At 39.8% G+C, this 21,419-nt stretch overlaps 1 protein-coding gene across 2 annotated transcripts in view; it reads right to left on the bottom strand.

The window, feature by feature from the left end:
- The window catches only part of ELOVL7 (ELOVL fatty acid elongase 7), a 71,040-nt gene that overhangs the window by 23,603 nt on the left and 26,018 nt on the right, over positions 1-21,419 (bottom strand). Inside the window, exons 2-3 of one of the 2 annotated variants that reach the window (XM_043489032.1) lie at positions 6,559-6,740; positions 3,411-3,489 (exon numbers count right to left, since the gene is read on the bottom strand). In XM_043489032.1, coding sequence (XP_043344967.1) covers positions 3,411-3,474 — 64 coding nt within the window. In that variant the 5' untranslated portion in view covers positions 3,475-3,489; positions 6,559-6,740. The remainder of the gene's footprint in view (positions 1-3,410; positions 3,490-6,558; positions 6,741-21,419) is intronic. The other variant, XM_043489031.1, reaches the window with a different exon arrangement.

The raw sequence follows: 21,419 nt of genomic DNA, 5'->3' as shown, positions 1-21,419 counted from the left end.
AAGAATGAAAAAACTTAAAAAAAAAAAAAAAGATATGCTATATTAAAAGTATTTGAACAAGGAAATGCACTATAAGTCATCAACCACCACCACTGTTTCTGTTGGGATACTTCCTAAATAACATAGCACTTTCATGCATATTGGGGAATGGCAATCTACCCTAGCATTATTGCCTAGACAATTCCATGGACAGAGGAACCTGGCAGGCTACAGAGTCACAAAGAGTCAGACTGAGTGACTAACACTTTCATGTGTATTACCTGGTAGCCTGTGGACACTAGTCTCAACTCTCTTTTGCTAACAAGGAAACTGAGGCTCACAGACAGTAAATAATTTGTGTAAGATCACCAAGCTGGTTCACAATAGTGGCAGAACTTAAATCTAGGTCTCCATACGTTCCCTCCTCTCTCAAGACTTTAAATTAGCATAGCTTCAGATCAGTAGCATCACCTGCCTCTTCCTCTCATCCTCCTCGCACTGTTTGCAACACTGCTTCCAGGCCTTGCCTTGTCTATCCCAAACCACTTCTCACCTTTCTCATTCCCTTTTCTGAACTAATACTACTGATATTTTCAATGTAAGTATTCATAATAAAAATAAAGAGTTGACCCATGAATAAAATTGGAAGTGGAATTCAGAAGTAGTTCATCTTAAAACATTTTATACTTTGAGCACTATATAGATATTCATCATCACCTAAATCTATTTGGCTCTTGAATTAGGATATTGATTAATTGAATCTCTTGGGTTCTTACAATGGGGATAATGAGTAGCAAGAGTTGGATAGCAAGTGATCTGTTCTTCCAAACATGTCTATTTCAAAACATTACCCAAATCTACTTGGTTCCCAAGGTTAAATCATGAGAGTTCAGGTAGCAAGTTACACATCTACCTTGAAAATAAATTAAAATATTCATATTTTTAAATAAATAAATAAAACCCATTACAATAGACAAAAATAGTATTTAAATTAAATACTGAATTTATGAGAACTACTGTAAATCTTCAGAGAAAGATGATCTTTAAAAAAATCTATTCTCTGTATCATTACATAAGCTGAAAAATAAGAAAAAATTAAATATATATATAAAAATTCCCTTCACTCTCCATTCACCAGAGTGAAACTTCTCTATTTATGGGATCCTTTATAGTTAGGTCCTTTGCATTCTTCAGGGGCAAAACTATAGGACCTTTTTCAGTGAAATGAGATTGGTTTTTAGTAATCTACTGAGAAAGATTTGTTGTTGTTGAATTGCTAAGTTGTGCCTGACTCTTAAGACCCCAAGGACTGTAGCCTGCCCATCTCTTCTTTCAGTGGGATTTCCCAGGCAAGAATACTGGAGTGGGTTGCTACTTCCTTCTCCAGGGGACTTTCCCAACCCAGGGATCAAACCTGGGTCTCCGGCATTACTGGTGGGTTCTTCACCACTGAATCATTTAGGAAGCCCACTGAGAAAGATAGCAACCATGAAACACTGTATCTTTGCTGATACAACAGAAATATAATTTCAACTGTGCTAGGTAGCAAGAAGTGATACTTTTTCCTCCTGAATTTTGTGAATATGTGACTTCTAAGTGATAGGTAACAAAGTAATCTAAAGTGGTGATGGTGGTGAATATGTGGAAAGGAATTCAAATGTGAAATACCGGAGCACCAATCATAACCAGAAAAATGTATGTTCTGATCTTTCTGCCGACAAATGATCATAATGTTGGGAAGGTCCATACAGCCAAAGCTATGGTTTTTCCAGTAGTCATGTGCAGATGTGAGAGTTGGACCACAAAGAAGGCTGAGTGCTGAAGAACTGATAATTTCAAACTATGGTGTTGGAGAAGACTCTTGAGAGTCCCTTGGACAGCAAGGAGATCAAACCAGTCAATCCTAAAGGAAATCAACCCTGAATATTCATTGGAAGGACTGATGCTGAAGTCGAAGCTCCAATACTTTGGCCACCTGATGCAAAGAGCTGACTCATTTGAAAAGACCCTGATGCTGGGAGGGATTGGGGGCAGGAGGAGAAGGAGCAACAGAGGATGAGATGGTTGGATGGCGTCACTGACTCAATGGACATGAGTTTGAGCAAATTCTGGGAGTTAGTGAAGGACAGGGAAGCCTAGCTTGCTCCAGTTTATGGGGTCACTGAGCAACAACAACATAAGGAGGTAGCTTTGATGATATCTAAGTCCATTTCAGCTCTGAAATGTTCTGATTCTTTGTCTATTCTTTTAAAAATGCTACGTTTAAAACATTTTATAACAGCTATAAAAGCAACACATATTGATGTGGTTTAAAAACATCTAGACAGGGACTTCCCTTGCAGTCTAGTGGTTAAGACTTCACACTTGCACTGCAGAAGGCGAGGGTTCAATTCCTGGTCTGAGAACTAAGATCCCTCATACTGCATACTGTGGCCAAACAAACAAACAAAAGACAAAACAAGAAACCCCCAAACATCTAGTAGACAGACACAGAAAAGTAAACAGAAATTACCCATAATCCTACCACACAAATGGAATAGGAAATGGCAATCCATTCCAGTATGTTTGCCTGGAAAAGTCCATGGACAGAGGAACCTGGCAGGCTACAGTCCACGGGGTTGAAAAAGAGTTGGACATGACTGAGCCACTGAGTATGCACACATGAAATACAGGTAGTCTTTTATAACCTGCTTGCATTTAATAATTTTAAACCACTCACTATGGCATTAAATGTCTTTCAATAACATTGATTTTTTTATTTAATGGGCAATGGGAGAAGATGGGCATTTCAGAATTACTCAGGGGTTACCCCAGCAAGTGCCCCCTCTTTCTGATACACTCCTGGGGGCTGTGGCCCTTCCCACTCAAGAGTTATTACTGGACAGAGAGTCACTATTGGTGATAACTGTTATTTCCCTTAAGAGCATTAGGGCAGAATCAAGCCTAAGAGCATAGTACCTCCAAAATCACTTCTAATGGCTACTGAGTTGCAATGATGTACCACCATGTATTGACTAATTCCTTTCCCTGGATATAAAGCTATTTTCACAATTACAAACATCATATTATAACATCATCTATGTATTAATACCTCTATCTTTATACTCATCTTCAATGAAATTTTTGATACTTCTTCACTAATTAAAATAAAAATCAGGGGGATTTCCCTGGTGGTCCAGTGGCTAAGACTCCTCATTCCCAATGTGGGTGCCCGGGTTCAATTGCTGGTCAGAGATCTAGATCCCACACGCCACAACTAAGACCCAGTGTGGCCAAATAAATAAAAATTTGAAAAAATCAATATATGGGGTGTCTGTAAGGGAGTGTTAAGTTGCAAAGTCTCTCATTCTGTTTCAATGAAATCCTACTAAGTACGAGAATCTGACCAAAAGAGGAAGGATGAGCCACAGTTAGGAAATCTGGTTACTTACCAGCATCTTTGATCCAGTTATCATAAAGACGCACGGTCCTCGATGTAAGATCACTGAAGGCCATTTTCCACAGGATTTACTGACAAACAACAACAAAAAAAATGGGTTTATGATCTATGGATGCAAATAAAGCCAAGTTTCTAGTAATATAATATTAAATATGCTAAAAATTTAATAGGAATAACTGGCGAAACAACAAACCTACTGAGGGTAAATGCATTAGTGAACCACATTAAACCCTGATGCAGCTGCAATCACTTAAGACTTTTCATCATAAAGACAATGCTTAATTCACTTAAAAAGGCTGATATTCTATGTACCAGATGATACAAAAGGAGTAAGCGATTCTAAGAACTGTCATAGAAGCATCCATCTTCCTTTTATGGCAGCAAAATAGGTCAGGAATGGACTGTGCCTCCCATGGCAATGTTGAAGTAAAAACCCAGAACAAAGTCAAGAAGATAAACTTTCAGGAAAGATACCCTGATCCAGACTTTTAGCTGATCTTCAGGTGTAAGAAGTTCTTCTGCATTCAAGTTTATGTAATTTACATGAAACAGAGGTACACAGAGGGAGGAAAAGAAGATCTACAAGAACCAAAGAGGAGGTGCCTAGTTTATCTGGACAGATAGACAAAAACAGTTGGAAAAGGATGTCTTCTGAAAAAGAAGACCAGTGAGGGAAAACTAGCTCTATTGTGTATTTAAAGATACTTTGAATCTTCAGTAATTAAAATAGTGTGACATTAGTACATGAAGAGGCAAACCAGTGGCACAGAATATAACGTCTAAGAAACATACCAAAAACGTTTGGGAATTTAGTACCACATTTCATAAATTCTAAGATATACACTTTCCCAAATTTTAACATCTCTGAAAACAGCATACACCGTACAAAGGAATGGGGCATCATAAAATGACCAGTATGTTTGATTTCAAGTCATATGGTGGGAAGATGAAAAAGTTCTGAAGGTAGATGGTGGCGATGGTTGCACAAAACATGCAAATATACTTAATGCCACTGAACTTTATATGGTTTAAGTTAAAAATGGTTAAAATGGTAAATTTCACATTATGTATATTTTACAAAAAAAAAATAAATCCTCTAGGTCTGCAACAGAAAAATTTAGACTTTATTCTGGTATTCTAAGATAAAGCCATTCTATATTATATATATAATATATATGTATATTTTTAAAGACATTTTGTATATGATATATGTGCACCTCAAACCAGTAGGCACTTGAATTACCAGCAGTTGTTGAGTAAATGGTGTGGTACAACTAGAGAGTCATCTGAAAATAAAAAGTTGGATACAAAAATTATACTATAAACCAAGATAAACTCCAAGTATTAATAGATCAAAGATTTAAATAAAATTTTGAAAGAACCATGAAAGTACTGGATGACAACAGGGAGGACACTTTTATAATCTTGGAGTAGGAAAAAACTTTTTAAATTTGACTTAAAAGTTCATAAGACATAAAAGAAGACTAATAAATTTAAGCATATGAAAATCAAGAAGAAAAAAGGAAAAAGGCAAATGACAAAGAGAAAGAAATATGTTCAATTCATAATACAAACAAGTGCTACTCTCCCTAATATATTAAGGATTCTTAGAAACTGATAAGAAAAACACCTATAAGCCAAGAATAAAGCAGACAAATTTCACAGAAATGTAAGTGCAAACGGCTCTTAAGCATATAGAAAGTGCTTAACTTTAACCATAGTAAGAAAAATCTATAATACTGCATTTTATTGCATTGGATGGGTTAAAGTCCAAACATTTTATCAGTCAGATTAGCCAAAGTTTGCACCACCACCAGCAATGTATGAGTTTTCCACAGTTCAAAAATGTGTTCCCTCTGTTGGAAGGATTGTGGAAAACTCACATATTGCTGGTGGCCGAGCAAATTAGTATTACCCTTGGTGAGGGCAATTTGGCATTATCGGTAAAAAAAAAAAAAAAAATATATATATATATATATATATAAACCCATATTTTTAAGGCAAAAATCCTATTTCTAGAAACTTCTCCTATAGAGATATATGCACATATGCACAACGACATATATTCAAGCTTATTCATTGTATCAGTCAGTAAGAGGAAAAGACTGGAAACAAGCCAAATGTCTATTAAAGAGGGCATGCTAAGTTGCTTCAGTTGTGTCCAACTCTTTGCAACCCTGTGGACTGCAGCCAGCCAGGCTCTTCTGTCCGTGGGATTCTCCAGGCAAGAGTACTGGAGTGGGTTGCCATTTCCTCCTCCAGGGCATCTTCCCTGACTCAGGGACCGAACCTGTGTTTCCTGCCTTGTCAGGTGGATTCTTTACCCTTGTGCCACCTGGGAAGCCCACTTCAGAGGAGCTCTCCAAATGCAGGATGGTATCTCAGCATGACCTCTGATCTGATACATCCTCTGTCCTCAAGCTGAGTTCAGACCCAAGATTGGCTGTGGGGATGCCAGGATTTTGCCAGAGTCAGCCTGGACTGTGTTCCTGTGGATTGTTTCTATACCAAAGGTATGATATAGGAGTAGGAGCAGAAACTTTGGGATCACAAAGACCTTGGTTTGAATCTCACCACTGACTAGCTGTGTGACCTGGGCAAAATTAAAGTTCAACTTCCTTATCTGAAAAATGGCAATTTACAACCTACCAAGATTTTTTTAAAAAAGGAAAAAAAAACTCATAGAATTGTTTGGAAGAATTTATGAGATAATATATAAAATTTATGAAATTTATATGATAATATATATGAAATTTAGAGCACAGAATCTGATAAGGAATGAACATTCAATCAAAGTCAGATATTATCGTTTGTAGAGATAAGTTGTACCGATTTAAATGGAAAGCATCTGGCCAAGCTGAATGGCAGTGTATGGAACAAATCTAGAGAAAACGCTACTGCTTTCATTTTTAGAGCTGGTATGTCACAAATTATACATGATTCTTCCCTTGATGTTTTTCAGTGGTTTTGATAGAAATGTTTTAGACACTGATAAAAGCTCCTTTCCCGCTCACCTTAACCACTGATGTAACAGACCTCGACCCACTGTTCTCCTAATTAAACTGCCAAAATAACGCTGTTTAAATTATTCAGAATCAGAGTGAAAGATTCTAATTTTATAGGGCATATGGTGGACTTACATTTCAAAGTATTAAGCTGTTTTTCTGGGCAAGCCCTGCCTCCTCTTCTTCCCCTACTCACTCCACACAGGCCATCTTCCTCTCCCCAGCGCTCATTAAAGCATGAAGCCTCAAAGAGACCACAGCAGCCTAATGCAGGTCAGTAATACTCACAGGCAGCAAACGGAGCTGGTTTCTCTAATCTAAAAGACAATGCAAGATTGAGATGGAGGAAGAGGGAGAAGGTCATCAGAGGAGTAACTCACACTGGAAAGGTCTGTGAGGGGGAATTTGCAGAAGTAGATACCCACCACCAAGTGAGGGAGGACCAGAGAGACAGAAAAGGGACCTGGTGGCTCAAGCTCACTGCAGTGGAACTCTCTCACTGATCCTTTGCTTGGAGATAACCTGCTATCCAACAGTCCTTAACCCTTGTGGACTCACCAGAGGAAAAGGAACGTGGATCATTGTATAAAAATGGGGCATGAAAAGAAAACCTGATCCCTTTAGCCTGTTGGAACTAAATAAACTGCTGAGAATTTCCTTTTAAGCTGACACAGTGATGGACTTGGTGCTAATATTACATTGTGGGGTCTAGTCTAGAAAGTTATTAGTAAATGAATTGGGGGCAGCCTGAGTTGTCCTGTAAATACAGTGCAACCCCCAGACTAGAGCCAAGCATACCTTCCCCCTCTTAACCCAGACACCCTCCTCACCCGCCCTTTAATACAGACTTTTGATTTTTAGTGAATGTACCATTCAGATGGGGAGAAACGTATTCTATGTGGTGAAGGTATAGCTGATAGCAGATCTAGGGCCTTAATAACTGATTTAAAATACTCAGTGGCATAAAATTTCAGGTCTAGAGACGCTAGAATAGTCAGGGTTCTCATGCATGTAAAGCAGAGACTTAAAACTCAGAAACAATAGACAGATGACCACACCTCCATAATAGGTGGAAAAGACAGGCAGGTGCTATCAGGGAAGAGAAAAAGCCTCCTTGCCAGAGCTCAGCCCTTCTCCAAAGGCCTTGGATATGTGTGTCAGGATGAGAGTAAACAGGAGCTCACTGATAGGGAACTGGTGCTTCTATTTCATTGGCCAGCACCTGCAACAAACCATAAATTTCACTCTTTGTTGTGGACAGTATCACTTCATGACTGGATCATTTGGTGAAGTAAAGATTTAATCTGCCTAGACTAGCTCCTTTGTTGTCGTTTAGTCACTAAGTCCTGTCTGACTCTGCAACCCCAGGGACTGCAGCACGCCAGGCCTCCCTGTCCTTCACTATGCCCTGGAGCTTGTTCAAACTCATGTCCATTGAGTCGGTGGTGCCACCCAACCATCTCATCCTCTGTCATCCCCTTCTCCTCCTGCCTTCAATCTTTCCCAGCATCGGGGTCTTTTCTAATGAGTTGGCTCTTCACATCAGGTGGCCAAAGTATCAGAGCGTCAACTTCAGCATCAGTTCTTCCAATGAACAGTTAGGGTTGATTTCCTTTAGGATTAATAGGTTTGATCTCTGTGCTGTCCAAGGGACTCTTAAGAGTCTTCTCTAGCACCACAATTCGAAAACATCAGTTTTCCTCACAGCCAATCCCTCCCATCATGAAGCTTACACAAGTCTCTTATCCTCATGCACCAGAGGGCAGAGAGAAGAAGTAAGAACTACAATCCCACAGTCTTGAGAATGAAAACCACAATCACAGAAAACTAACTAAAATGATCACACAGATCACAGCCTTGTGTAACTCAATGAAGCTATGAGCCATGCCGTGCAGGGCCACCCAAGACAATGTGTCACGGTGGAGATTTCTGACAAAACAGTGGTCTGCTGGAGAAGGGAAAGGCAAACCACTTCAGTATTCTTGCCTTGAGAACCCCATGAACAGTATGAAAAGGCAAAAAGACTAGCCTCTTTAGACCTGAAATTAAAGATTTCAAGTTCAAATGTGATATATGTACCTGCTGCCAAGAGCTTACCTGGAGACTCTTCGAAGCCACATAAATATGAACACCAGGGCACATAATGAATTTGAGGGATCTGATCACTTTGTGATCTGCCAATAGGACTCACAAGGCAGCATTCTGCTGAGGACTTCTTTCTGAAATTCACTCAGATGAGGCTGTGACCTTAGGGTTGCCTATGGTGGGAAGCACCTGGCAGGAGTCCAGAAATTGAAAACCTTTGCCAACCACTTCCAGGTGAACCTGAATGTATAGGGATTTATCCAAACCTTGCAAAATATATTGGGACATTCTCCCTGAGGGAAAGGAGGGTAAAGTCAGCATCTGGCTTTCCCAGGGCACGCTTGTCATCCCAGAAAGGATATATGGTTTTCCCTTTCTCTTTTGATATTTGGGAGGTACTGGGCTCCCCACTGATCTCTGCTTTAGAAGTCAGACATCAGGGACAAACCTGCAGGAACAGATCTGGCTAGCTGCAGACCCTGCTCAGGGACACATAAACTGAAATGACCTGTAGGAAGGTACAAGCAGAGAGATGGTCTGTAATAGAAATAGGGCAGCAGGGTGAAAACAAAACATCTGACCTGCCTGAGGCTGGGGTAAGGGGATCAGAAACTTTTAAGTGTATTAAAATGTGAGAAAGACTATAAAGTTATCATTTGTTTCTTTAAACCAGGTTTTTCAACCTCAGCTTTATTGACATTTTTGCCAAACAAGTTATGGGGAGCTGTCCTGAGCAATGAAGGATCCTCAGCATCAACCCTGGCCTCCACTCACCAAATGCCAAGAACACTCCTTCTCTAGCTGAGACAATCAAAAGGTTTCCAGAAGTTATCAAATGTCCCCGAGCGTGTAAAGTCATCTGACTGGTTTAAAGTAAACTACCAAAAAAAAAAATAAATAAAGTAAACTACCAATATTTTTTCATTGAAATAAAATGCTTCAGGGTAATCACTTCAGCAATTATATATTCATTTCAGTGATACTGCTGTTCAAAGCAGCTTTTGAGCTTTTCTTTACAATTCATGGGGTTGCAAAGAGTCAGACACGACTGAGCGACTGAACTGAACTGAACTGAACTGAACTTACAAATCAACATCAGAGTTTTTCAGAATTTCATTTAATTGGCTTTAAAAGAAAAAAGTCATTGTCTACTGCTTTAAAAATCATGCCCAAAACTAATCATAAGTTAAGAATGGTTTCAAAAGTCAGTGGATTAAGCTGAGGTACGTCTTGATAAGTGGAGTTAGAATGGGGGAAGTGGAGGTGGGATTAATCATAATTTACTAACATTTTCAACTTATAGTTTGTAAACTGCAAAGGAATAAATCCAAAATGTTTAGGGCTATGGTAATATTAGTGGAATATATGTATAGTAGCCTGAGGTGACTATGTGGGATGTGTATTTTCCAGCATATATTTTTTTAAGATTGATTGATTTATTTATTTTTGCCTGGGCTAGGCCTTTGATGGTGCATGTGGGTTTTGTCTAGTTGCAGCAAGCTAGGGCTACTCTTTGTTGTGGTGCCTGGGCTCTGCATGGCAATGGCTTCTCTTGTTGCAGAGCATGGGTTCTAGGTACGTAGGCTTCAGTAGTTGCAGTACACAGGCTGAGCAGTTGTGGCACACGGGCTTACTTGCTCCACGGCATGTGGGAACTTCCTGGACCAGGGATCAAACCCTTGGCCCCTGCATTGGGGAATCCCAGATTCTTAACCACTGGACCATCAGGAAAGCCCCCAGCGTATTATTTTAAATCCTTTTTCTCTTCGTCATCTATTATGAATTCAAATTTAAATAAAGTAAATTGAGAATGTGAACAGACTCAGTGAAAAATTATTTCAAAGGATAGATTTTCAATTTTGCTAATTACTATATATGTGTGTGTACTGCAATTATACGTATATATACACACACACACATGGAGCAGAAGCAAAAAGCACATCATACTCCTTACGCTTACCATACAGGGTTTGTTTTTTATTTTAATGTTTCATATATAGATTTGTGTTTCTCTTTGGCATTTCCTTAATCAGCTAGATTATGCAAATTGCCTTGGGAATGAAACACAACAGAGAAGGCAAAAAACCAGAAAGTTTAATCCTAGATTCTGAGTTATAAAATCTTAGATACATAGCCATACAGAAGAACTCAAGGGCCTAAACAAGAGATTTGGAAGGAAACCTTGGGAGTTTCCATGCCTCCTAGCACAGAAAGAGCATGTTTCAGGCTTGGGAAAGGGGAGAGTCAGAGGGAAAGCAATTCATGCAGATCTCAGGGGAAAAGGCAATAAGCCCTGGTGAGATGCCAAGTAGGATTAAAGAAACAGAGGTGAGGGATCAGGCTCAGCTGCCTGGGGAGAGAGGGAACAGGTAGGTGGCTGACATGGCCTTAGGCAGCTATGGAGAGTGTCTTCTGTGTGGTGAAAGGGCAGCATAAAGTCTTCTGAGTGCCCTCAGTGGACGTGGAAGTGTTGCAGAAGAGTTGGAGAAAATGACAGAGTCGTGTTAGCTAGCAACAACGCAGATCTACACGGACTAGTGCTCAAAGACCTGAAGGACCCTGGACATCTCAGGAGATGGCCATGTAGACAAAGGATACGGAGACCAAAGGACTCCTTCTTCCAACTCGCTTGATATACAAGTTTTCTATAACTTGCTGAGAGATTTTGTTCTTACATGGCTGTCTTTGTCAAAAGAGATTTGAAACCATTTATGTATGGGATCAGGTCAGTACAAACTTCCTCTCTTCTCTACCCCTTAAAGTAGCGGTTGCCAGACCTGGTTGATTGTCATAATTACCTAGAGAAAGATTAGTATGTCTGGGGAGACGCTGATGATGGGCCAGGTTTGGGAACATTTTTTTTCCTTTTATTTCTTTTTAATTGAAAGATAATTGCTTTATACTACTGTGTTGGTTTCTTCCATACATCAACATGAATCAGCCATAGATATACATATCTCCCTTTCTCTTGAATTTCCCTCCCACCAAGAACTCCTTTTTTTTTTTGTAAAGAGCTTCTTCTTTATACTGCATAAACCATTCTCTGACATGACAATATCCACAGTATGAGAAATACATGATTCACCATAAAAGATTCAATAATGAATGTCACTTGGATATGATAATATATCTGGGTCAAGAAGGGCAGGAACAGGAAGCGCAATCAACAATGGAAACAATTTCTCTGATGATTCAAAATAATTGCGACAGATGTGAAATCTGAAACATCTTACAGTCAGCATATACACCCAAAATGTAAGGTGTTTAAACTATGTCAAGGATGAAATAAGTTTCTTAAGCATTTGTGTAAAGAGAAATTATTGCTACATCTTAGGTCTTAGTAACTTACAGAAAATTAGAATATAAGCCTTGTCTTTTAGGCAAACAAAACTGATCAACACAAATACCAAATATACTAAGCACCTAATTTCTGTTTTTCAAATGGGAATGTTATAGTATCAAGGATCATGCTTTCACTTGGAAATAACACAACTCGAAGTGCTAAGCAGTAAGAGCTGTTACATAGAAACATAGAAAAAGAAGTCCAAAGGTAAGAAAATTTCTTCTGACTTAGTTCATTTCTACTTTGTCATTTTTGTGGAAAAAGATGGTGATTGTCCTTCCAAATATCACATTCTCATACACCTTCTTCCAGAGTAGTAGAAGAGTCTTTTCTTTGTGTCTCTTTAGGAGATTTAAAAGCTTTCCCAATGCTCTCAGAGGCCCCTTAAACACCTCCTCCCAGAACTGTATCACATTTCCATATTTAAATAAAGCATTGAAAAAGGTTTGGGTGTGTAGTGGTTTCTAAAGGGTAATTGATATTGTTTATCCTGACCCTGCACATTTGGGGAAGCACATGGCTGTCTCCTCTGAAACCTGTATGCAGGTCAAGAATCAACAGTCAGAACTGGACATGGAACAATGCACTGATGCAAAATTGGGGAAGGAGCACGGCAAGGCTGTATATTGTTATCCTGTTGATTTAACTTATATGCAGAGTACATCATGTGAAATACCAGGCTAGATGAATCCCAAGCTGGAATCAAGATTGCTGGGAGAAGTATCATCAACCTCAGATATACAGATGACACCACTCTAACGGTAGAGAGAGAAGAGGAACTAAAGAGCCTCTTGATGAGGGGCAAAGAGGAAAGTGAAAAAGCTGGCTTAAAACTCAATGTTCAAAACACTTAGATCATGGCATCTGGTCTCGTCACTTGATGTCAAGTTGATGGGGAAAAAGTGGAAGCAGTGACAGATTTTATTTTCTTGGGCTCTAAAATCACTCTGGGTGGTAACTGTAGCCATGATATTAAGATGCTTGCTCCTTGGAAGGAAAGCTATGACAAGCCTAGACAGCTTATTAAACAGCAAAGACATCATTTTGCCAACAAAGGTCTGTATAGTAAAGCTATGGTTTTTCCAGTAGTCATGAATGGATGTGAGAGTTGGACCATAAAGAAGGCTGAATACCAAAGAATTGATGCCTTTGAGTTATGGTGCTGGAGAAGACTCAAGAGTCCCTAGTACAGAAAGTGAAGGACTGATGCTGAAGCTGAAGCTCCAATACTGTGGCCACCTGATGTGAAGAGTTGACTCATTGGAAAAGACTCTGATGCTGGGAAAGATTGAGGGCAGGAGAAGAGGGGACAACAGAGGATGAAATGGTTGGGAAGGACAAGGAGCCTGGCGTGCTGCAGTCCATGGCGTCACAAAGAGTTGGACATGACTAAGTGACTGAACAACAATGGCTTGAGGGAGGAAGGATGAGGCTGAAAAAGGCAAAAGACTTGTTAACCTACAAGGAAAAAAGAGGGGTTAGCTTTGAGAAACAATATCTGCTGAAATTGTGACTTGAAGAGGTCACTCTTCAGTGGCATTTCAAGTAGGAACCGAAGCTCCAACAGGGAGCCCATCCATCGAAGTGCCCTCTGCTCATCCTGGTGTTCAGGATAGACTAATCTTGATTTTTTATTTGTTTTTTTAAGCAAACATGATTGATAAGTTAAGCATGTTTTCCAACACCATATAAGACTTTCTAGTGACTCTTACATGTCTGCTATTTGGGGCTATCTTCTGCCACAGTCTGATGATACAGATAACACACTATAAATCCATAAATATAGACAGTATAGAGCTGGACACACACTTGTTATTTTTATGATTGCAAAGAGTCAAATACAACTGAGTGATAACACTTTATACATTATTACTTAGCTGGATCCATTGTGGAATTATCCAGATTATATGCACTCCTACAGCACAGTATACATAACCAATACTGATATTTGACTCTGGTGCATTGGGATAGCCAGGTCAGTTTTCATGGGTGGTTTTCTGTCTGGTAGACTGGACATTCATGCTTCACTGTTGTCAGTTATTCTGCTTCTCAATCTTGCTTGTACTGTACCTCTATATTTGGTAGTTATCACACTACATTTTATCTGTAGACATGTATTGCATCACTTAAAACTCTAGCAAGTTCTCGTGGAGTAGTGAGAGGGGTGTCATGTACAAATTTACATCTCACACAGAACTAAACCAGGGGAGGGAAGGCAAGAAATAAATGTCCATGGTATGAATCAATCAATCAATCAATCAAGTAAATGATCACAGCTAATGTTGACACTTTGTTGCACTGGCTAGCAGGAAGGTCCAGGGTTCTTAACTTCAAATTAAGTTCAATTATAAGGAAATGAGGCATATTTATCTGTAAATAACTCACATGACAAGGTCAACTTCTCAGTTACTTACAGTTTAATTGGATTTACTTGTGCCTTTTGCCTTTTTCTGAGAGGTTATACTTGATCTTTCAAAAGATTTCCTTTAATGGAATTTGATTCTGAAAAACTTGAGGAATGTTATTTTCATTAAAGGTCAATTGTACTTTTTTTTCTCTTTTTAACTCTAGAAATAAGATTACTTGTATTTCACTCATTTGAATTGTGACCATTTAATGAAATTCTCATGGCTTAAAGGAAGACAGGAACATTTAAATTATAGTATAATATATATGTATATATTCTATATTTATATTATATATGTTTAAAAATATTATTATTTGGGCTTCCCAGGTGGCTCAGTAGTAAAGAATCCACCTGCAATGCAGGAACGCGGGTTTGATCCCTGGGTCAGGAAGATCCCCTGGAGAAGGAAATAGCAACCCACTCCAGTATTCTTGCCTAGGAAATCCATGGACAAAGCAGCCTGGCAGGCTATAGTCCATGGGGTCACACACAACTGAGCAATTAAACAACAATAATATTATGTATTGTATAGTATGTATATTTAGTATATATACAATATGCTAAATTAGCTTTAGCTAATTTTGAGGTGGAGAGTTTGTGATTCCTCCAAATAAAATTTAGGAATATAACCTTAACTTATGTAAGAGCAACCCACTCCAGTGTTCTTGCCTGGAGAATCCCAGGGACGGGGGAGCTTGGTGGCTGCCGTCTATGGGGTCGCACAGAATCAGACATGACTGAAGCGACTTAGCAGCAGCAGCAGCAGCATGTAAGATCAAGTGTGTTGATCTTACATCTCAGTCAAACCTCATTCATGGAGTTCTTGGAAAGCTGAGGACAGTAACAATGCAGTCTCTTTTCATTAGTCTGAAAATCCCTTCCCAGTCATGACTGTCATCCTACCCTTTGAACGACCCTAGCTCTCCTTTACTCTCTTCTGGTTATGCTTCTCTATTTAACTAATCTCAATGTTAATCTCACACAAGTTCTAGAAAAAAGGAAAAATGAGAAATATAAACAATAAAAACTTGAAAGGGAGGAGCACAGAGAAGCAAAATGAGCCTTGCCACTAAGTTTGACAATACAGCCAAACTTATTATCTGGTATACATTTAATTTTCATCATAAGACATGTGTTGTGATTTAACTGGTTGAAGCCTCTGTTGGTAAATCAATAACCACAGCAACAAGCCCCTGGCCATGCTGGACCATAAGCCAAATGGAAAAAATAAGGGCTGGGTATATGATAAGAAAGAGGGACTGTTCCTGAGTAGATCTGACATACTGTATCATCATGGTGAAGATTCTGGATCCTACTGTCTCTAAAGGGTGCCTCATGGACTAAAGGATGTGACTATCCTCAATTAACTGTCCCTCTTGCTTAAAGGTATCCTCACTCACAGGTGCAATGCAAAAAGGTAAGAGAGTCCCCTTTTGCTAAACCCAAAGGCTTTTCATGAGTTCTTACCTATACTCATTTCCTTGCCATCCCACAATTCTGGCTTCTTCCTGAAACCCTGACCTTGGTTTTCAGAACACAGCATGCCTTTCTACCGCCTCATGCCTTTCTACCAGTCAGTTCTTTTTCATTTGGTTCTGCAGGTTCCTTTCTTTACATTCCTGCAGTGGGGCAATCTGTCTTGTTTTCCACCTGCTCTTCTTCCTACTGTAAGTCATTTGGTAATGACTTCCAAATCTACATTCTGCTCTAACCTTTCACGCATGCCAGGAGCCACTATTTTGCAACTGCCCATAAACATTATAACTTGGACGTTCCACTGTGTTAACTAATCCCAAAAGAAACTCACCTTGTCCAACTTCTATGTTCTACCAATTGGCTTCTTTATCCAATGTTAATGTTAATGGCTTGATTTTTCTCTGGTATAAAACACCAGACTCATCTTTGACTGTGTTCTTTCACCTCTAACTTGCAAACTGCTACAGGTTACTGTGAGTTTTCTTTTTAGATGAAAGCTTTCTCCGCCTTTTTCACACTAATAACCCAAACTCCACTTCACCTTGTGTTACTGCAGTTGTGTGAGGACAACTCCTGCCTCCACTTTTAATTCCTTTAGATTCATGTTTAGGGTAGAATTAGTACCAGAAAAAAAAATCAGCCTATTATTGATATATTTTCTCCCTTCTGAAGAACCTATAGTGACTCCTCATTATAAATCATATCAAGTCCCACGTTCTCAGCTCCATTATCTGATTCCGCCCTCCCCATTCAAATTCACTTCTCATCACTCCCTACTACTCTAAAGGTTAAAATCTCTCTCTTTCTCTCTCTCTTTCCAGAAAGCTATTTTCCACCTGTCCTCTCTCCTCCCTCTTAACCTCAGAAGTGGTCAACTGTTTGGTTTTGCTCCTATCACATGTTTTCTGCTAACAGAAATGCGGACTTAGAAACTTAGCGGATGCTTGTTAAAAGACCATTAGTCTAGGTGTACAGCACACAAGGATTTGTAAAGTGGGGGAAGAGGCAGATACAACTTGACAAAGTTAGGACTTCCCTGGTGATCCGGTGGTTAAGAATGCACCTTGCAATGCAAGGGACACTAGTTTGACCCTTTGTCCAGGAAGACCCCACACACTGTGGAGCAGCTGAGCCCAAGTGCCACAGCTACTGAGCCTGCACCCTGGCGTCCGTGAGCCGCAGCCGCTGAGCCCGCGCGCCCCATCACTGAAGCCCGCGTGCCCTAGAGCTGTGATCTGCAACGATAGAAGACACCGCGGTAAGAAGCCCAGGCACCACAGCTGGAGAGTAGTCCCAGCTCATCACACCTAGAGAAAGCTCCATGTGCAACAAAGAAGACCCAGTGCAGCCAAAATAAACAAACAAATGAAAAAAAAAAACTTAAATGCCTGGACAGATTGAGGCTGAATAATGAATATCCTTAAGGGCAAGTGTGTCACATTTACTTACTGTACAGACTTACTCTCAGGTGAAAACACTGAACCAATCATGAAATCACCATAAAGCACAAACAAGTAAGACAAAATACCAAGGTCTCCCTTGTAACCACTAAGTATGAGATTTGTAAGGACAAACGCTTCCTGCCGAGTGAACTCTGCCACGGAGCGTCTCAGATGAAAGCAGTTCCTTTGCTTTCATAAATTAACCTAGAGGTTCAGAAGCAAGGTGGCAACAAGTTCTGTTAAAACAACTTCTCTGACAAAGGTCAGAAACACTTTTGTCCTAATCAACTCATGCCAAACTGGAATCCTCATTATCAGGGATTTTTGCAATTAAAAAGCTGCTTTTATTAAAGTTTTTAAAACCGGTGCTTCTGAAAGGAATGCCCTTTTAACAATGAGTTGATAGAAGCAAGCAAATCTAGAAATGGGTCGGTTAAAGATTAAGGAGAAATTCCCAAGGAAGAAGCAAAACCACAAATGACAATCAACTATCTCATCAGACCTCAGTTGTTTTTGCTCAAAAACTGAAGAAGTGTTAACAGATTCTGAGAGTAGATTTGTAGGGAGTTTTTAATAAAGAAGGGGAGCTGACCCAGCTTACCACTAGCAGTACAATTAGGTGTATCTGAAATCAACTGTTGCTTCTATTTCTTGAGGCACAGGAGTAGGGTAAGCTGCTACCCATGTTATCCAAGAGAATAACAATTGCCCACTTATCAAGGGCTCTGGGTCAAGTCCTATGCTAGGTATCTCACTCACATTATCTATTCAATACTTAACCCTCATATCAACTCTAGGGAAAAGGTATCATTATCTAAATGGGGAGGCAGAGAGTGAGATGGCTAGAAAGCATCACCAACCCAATGGTGAATTTAAGCAAATTCGTAAATCACCGACGAATTTAAGCAAACTCCAGGAGAGAGTGAAGGACAGAGAAACGTGGTGGGCTACAGTGCGCAGGGTCACAAAGAGTTGGACATGACTTAGGGACTGGACAACAACAGCAATCTTAATGTCACAGATAAGGAAACTGAGGCTTAAGAGACTTGTCCCTAATCACACAGTTATTATGTTACAGAGCAGGTATTCAAAGTTCAACAGGACTCTGGTCTGTGCCTATTCACCGCAGCACACAGCTTTCCAGTGTCGTAAGAGACACAAGATGTCAAAACAAACTTAGCCAGTCAACCAACATTTACTAAGACCATAAGCAGGTCCAGGATTATCCTGGGGATACACAAGTGGACCAGAGAATCACTTTATAGCCACTAGGATGGCGGTCATCAAAAAGACCAACAATAACCAGGGAAGAAGAGGAATGATCATACATTGTTGCTGGAATTGTAAAACGGTGCAGCTACTGTGGAAAAAAGTCTAGCAGTTCATCAAAATACAGGTATACCTTGTCACATCATCATAAATTCTATCTTGCTTCACAGATATTGTGTTTTTCACAAAAAGTTTTGTGGCAATCCTGCATTAAGCAAGTCTGTTGGTGCCATTTTTCCAACAGTGTTGGTTCACTCTGTGTCTCTATGCCACTTTTGGCAATTCTTGCAATATTTCAAATTTTTGAGTTATTATTGTATTTTTTTTACAGTGATCTGAGATCAGTGATCTATGATGTTACCTAATTTTTATATATACTGGGAAACAAAAATATTTATGTGACTTATTTCCATACTCACTTTATTGGGGTAGTCTGGATCCAAACCTTTGATATCTCCAAAGTATGTATGCCTGAAGGTTGTGATAGTTCTGTTTAAATTAGTGAAGGTGATGTAAAACTGAATGCAAACTGAACAACAGAGGTCCCCTCAAAGTCTCAACAACACAGTTGGTAAAGCATTCACTAGGTTTCTCAGCCCTACAAAGAAGGGTCTTGTGAATGAAGGATTTAAAAGAAAGAATCATCTCTAGAGAGGAGAATGGAATCGGACATATTTGCTCTAATTCTAGCAATCTTCTCACGTAGACCTGGATCTCCTGAGCAGGATTATCCACTTGCACATTTACTCAATATTAGTTTTGTCTATATATATGACCAATTTTAAATGAATGACTTGGAATTCTAGTTTATGAACCAGTTTCTTAGGTATGGCTAGCCTTGGGTATGGCTCACTAGACCCTAAGAATATACTCTCCACTACCAAACACATGAAATGACTTCTGTATCTAGATATCAAAATTAGCCAGCGTGAGGACCATCCATAGAGCCCACACACAGACACGACTTCGAAGAGAACTGGGCCGTTCTGGAAGTTCTCATCATCTGGAAGACCTTACTTTGCTACAGTGATAATTCTTAACAGTAGGAGGAAAATTCAGAGCTGGAGACTCACCTGCTTTACCTCTCCTTAAAGCTCTATCCCATGGAAAGCATCTCAAGCATGACACTGAAACTAACAGAAATTTTAAGTGGACCATATAGGGTGTGTGAATTGATAACTTTGAACTCAAAGCACATAGAGAATTTTAAGTGGTGGCCTTTTAAAAGTTGGCTTGAAACTCCAACATTAAAAAACTAAGATCAAGGCATCCGGTCCCAGCACTTCATGGCAAATAGAGGGGGGAAAAGTGGAAGCAGTGACAGATTTCCTTTTCTTGGGCTCCAAAATCACTGCGGATGGTGACTGCAGCCATGAAATTAAAAGATGCTTGCTTCTTGGAAGGAAAGCTTTGACAAACCTGTACCGTGCCAAGTCGCTTCAGTCATGTCCGACTGTGTGCGACCCAATGAACTACGGCCCACCGGGCTCCTCTGTCCACGGTATTCTCCAGGCAAGAATACTGGAATGAACTGCTATTTCCTTCTCCAGGGATCTTCCCGACCGAGGGATCAAACCTATGTGTTTTATGTCTAATCTGTATTGGCAGGCAGGTTCTTTACCTGCGAAGCCAAAGTATATTAAAAAGCAGAGACATCACTTTGCCAACAAAGGTCCACATAGTCAAAGCTATGGTTTTTCCAGTAGTCATGTACAGATGTGAGAGTTGGACCATAAAGAAGACTGAATGCCAAAGAATTGATGCTTTCAAAAGTGGTGCCAGAGAAGACACTTGAGAGTCCCTTGGACAGCAAGGAGATCAAATCAGTCAATCCTAAAGGAAACCCATCCTCAATATTCATTGGAAGGACAGTTGCTGATGCTGAAGCTCCAATATTTTGGCCAACTTATTCAAAGAGCCAACTCATAGGAAAAGATCCTGAACCTGGGCAAGATTGAAGGCAAAAGGAAAAAGGGCAATAGAGGATGAGATGGTTAGATAGCATCACTGACTCAATGGACATGAATGTGAGCAAATTCCAGGAGATAGTGGAGGGCATAGGAGACTGGCGTGCTACCGTCCATGAGGTTCCAATGAGTCAGACATAACTTAGCAACTGAACAACTTAAAATATATCCTGGCAAGCTAATGTAATGAACTGAAATCAAGACTGCTATTGGAGAAGGAAATGGCAACCCACTCCAGTATTCTTGCCTGGAGAATCCTTAGGACAAAGGAGACTGGTAGGCTGACGTCTATGGGGTCGCACAGAGTCGGACATGACTGAAGCAACTTAGCAGCAGTAGCAGCAGCAGCAGCATTATATTACACAATAATCAGCCTATGGGACTTCCCCTAACAGACGTGATTTTAATCAGATTAAAGAATTTCTAGCATGTTTTGCCTCTAAATAACCCACATATAAATACTTGTCATTCTTTAAATGCTTTTGTTCACTCTCTCCTATATAGGCACATAAAACTATGGAAAACAAGTAGCAAGATAAAAAACATATATCTAGAATCACAGAACTCGGAAATAATTTAAGAATTATCTAAATCTACTCCTTAAATTCAGATAACTCAATAAGCAGATGAGTATTTTGTTTTTCCTTTAGCATTGTTCAGAGTGAAACCAGAAAAACCTTGGAAAAGTTATCTGTCTTTGCTTAGCCTTTTCATTGGAAAGCAAGAACTAAAAATGGTGACTTAGGTTTGCTAAGGTAAGAGGGAACAATGGAATTATGTTGCAGCCTAGAAGTGATGTCAGTTTTTTTTTTTTTTTATTAGTTGGAGGCTAATTACTTCACAACATTTCAGTGGGTTTTGTCATACATTGATATGAATCAGCCATAGAGTTACACGTATTCCCCATCCCGATCCCCTCTCCCACCTCCCTCTCCACCCGATTCCTCTGGGTCTTCCCAGTGCACCAGGCCCGAGCACTTGTCTCATGCATCCCACCTGGGCTGGTG

The sequence above is a fragment of the Cervus canadensis genome, chromosome 16 (genome assembly GCF_019320065.1).
Source record: "Cervus canadensis isolate Bull #8, Minnesota chromosome 16, ASM1932006v1, whole genome shotgun sequence".
In the NCBI taxonomy this organism is placed as follows: Eukaryota; Metazoa; Chordata; class Mammalia; order Artiodactyla; family Cervidae; genus Cervus; species Cervus canadensis.
This window is presented reverse-complemented; position numbering and strand designations above follow the sequence as displayed.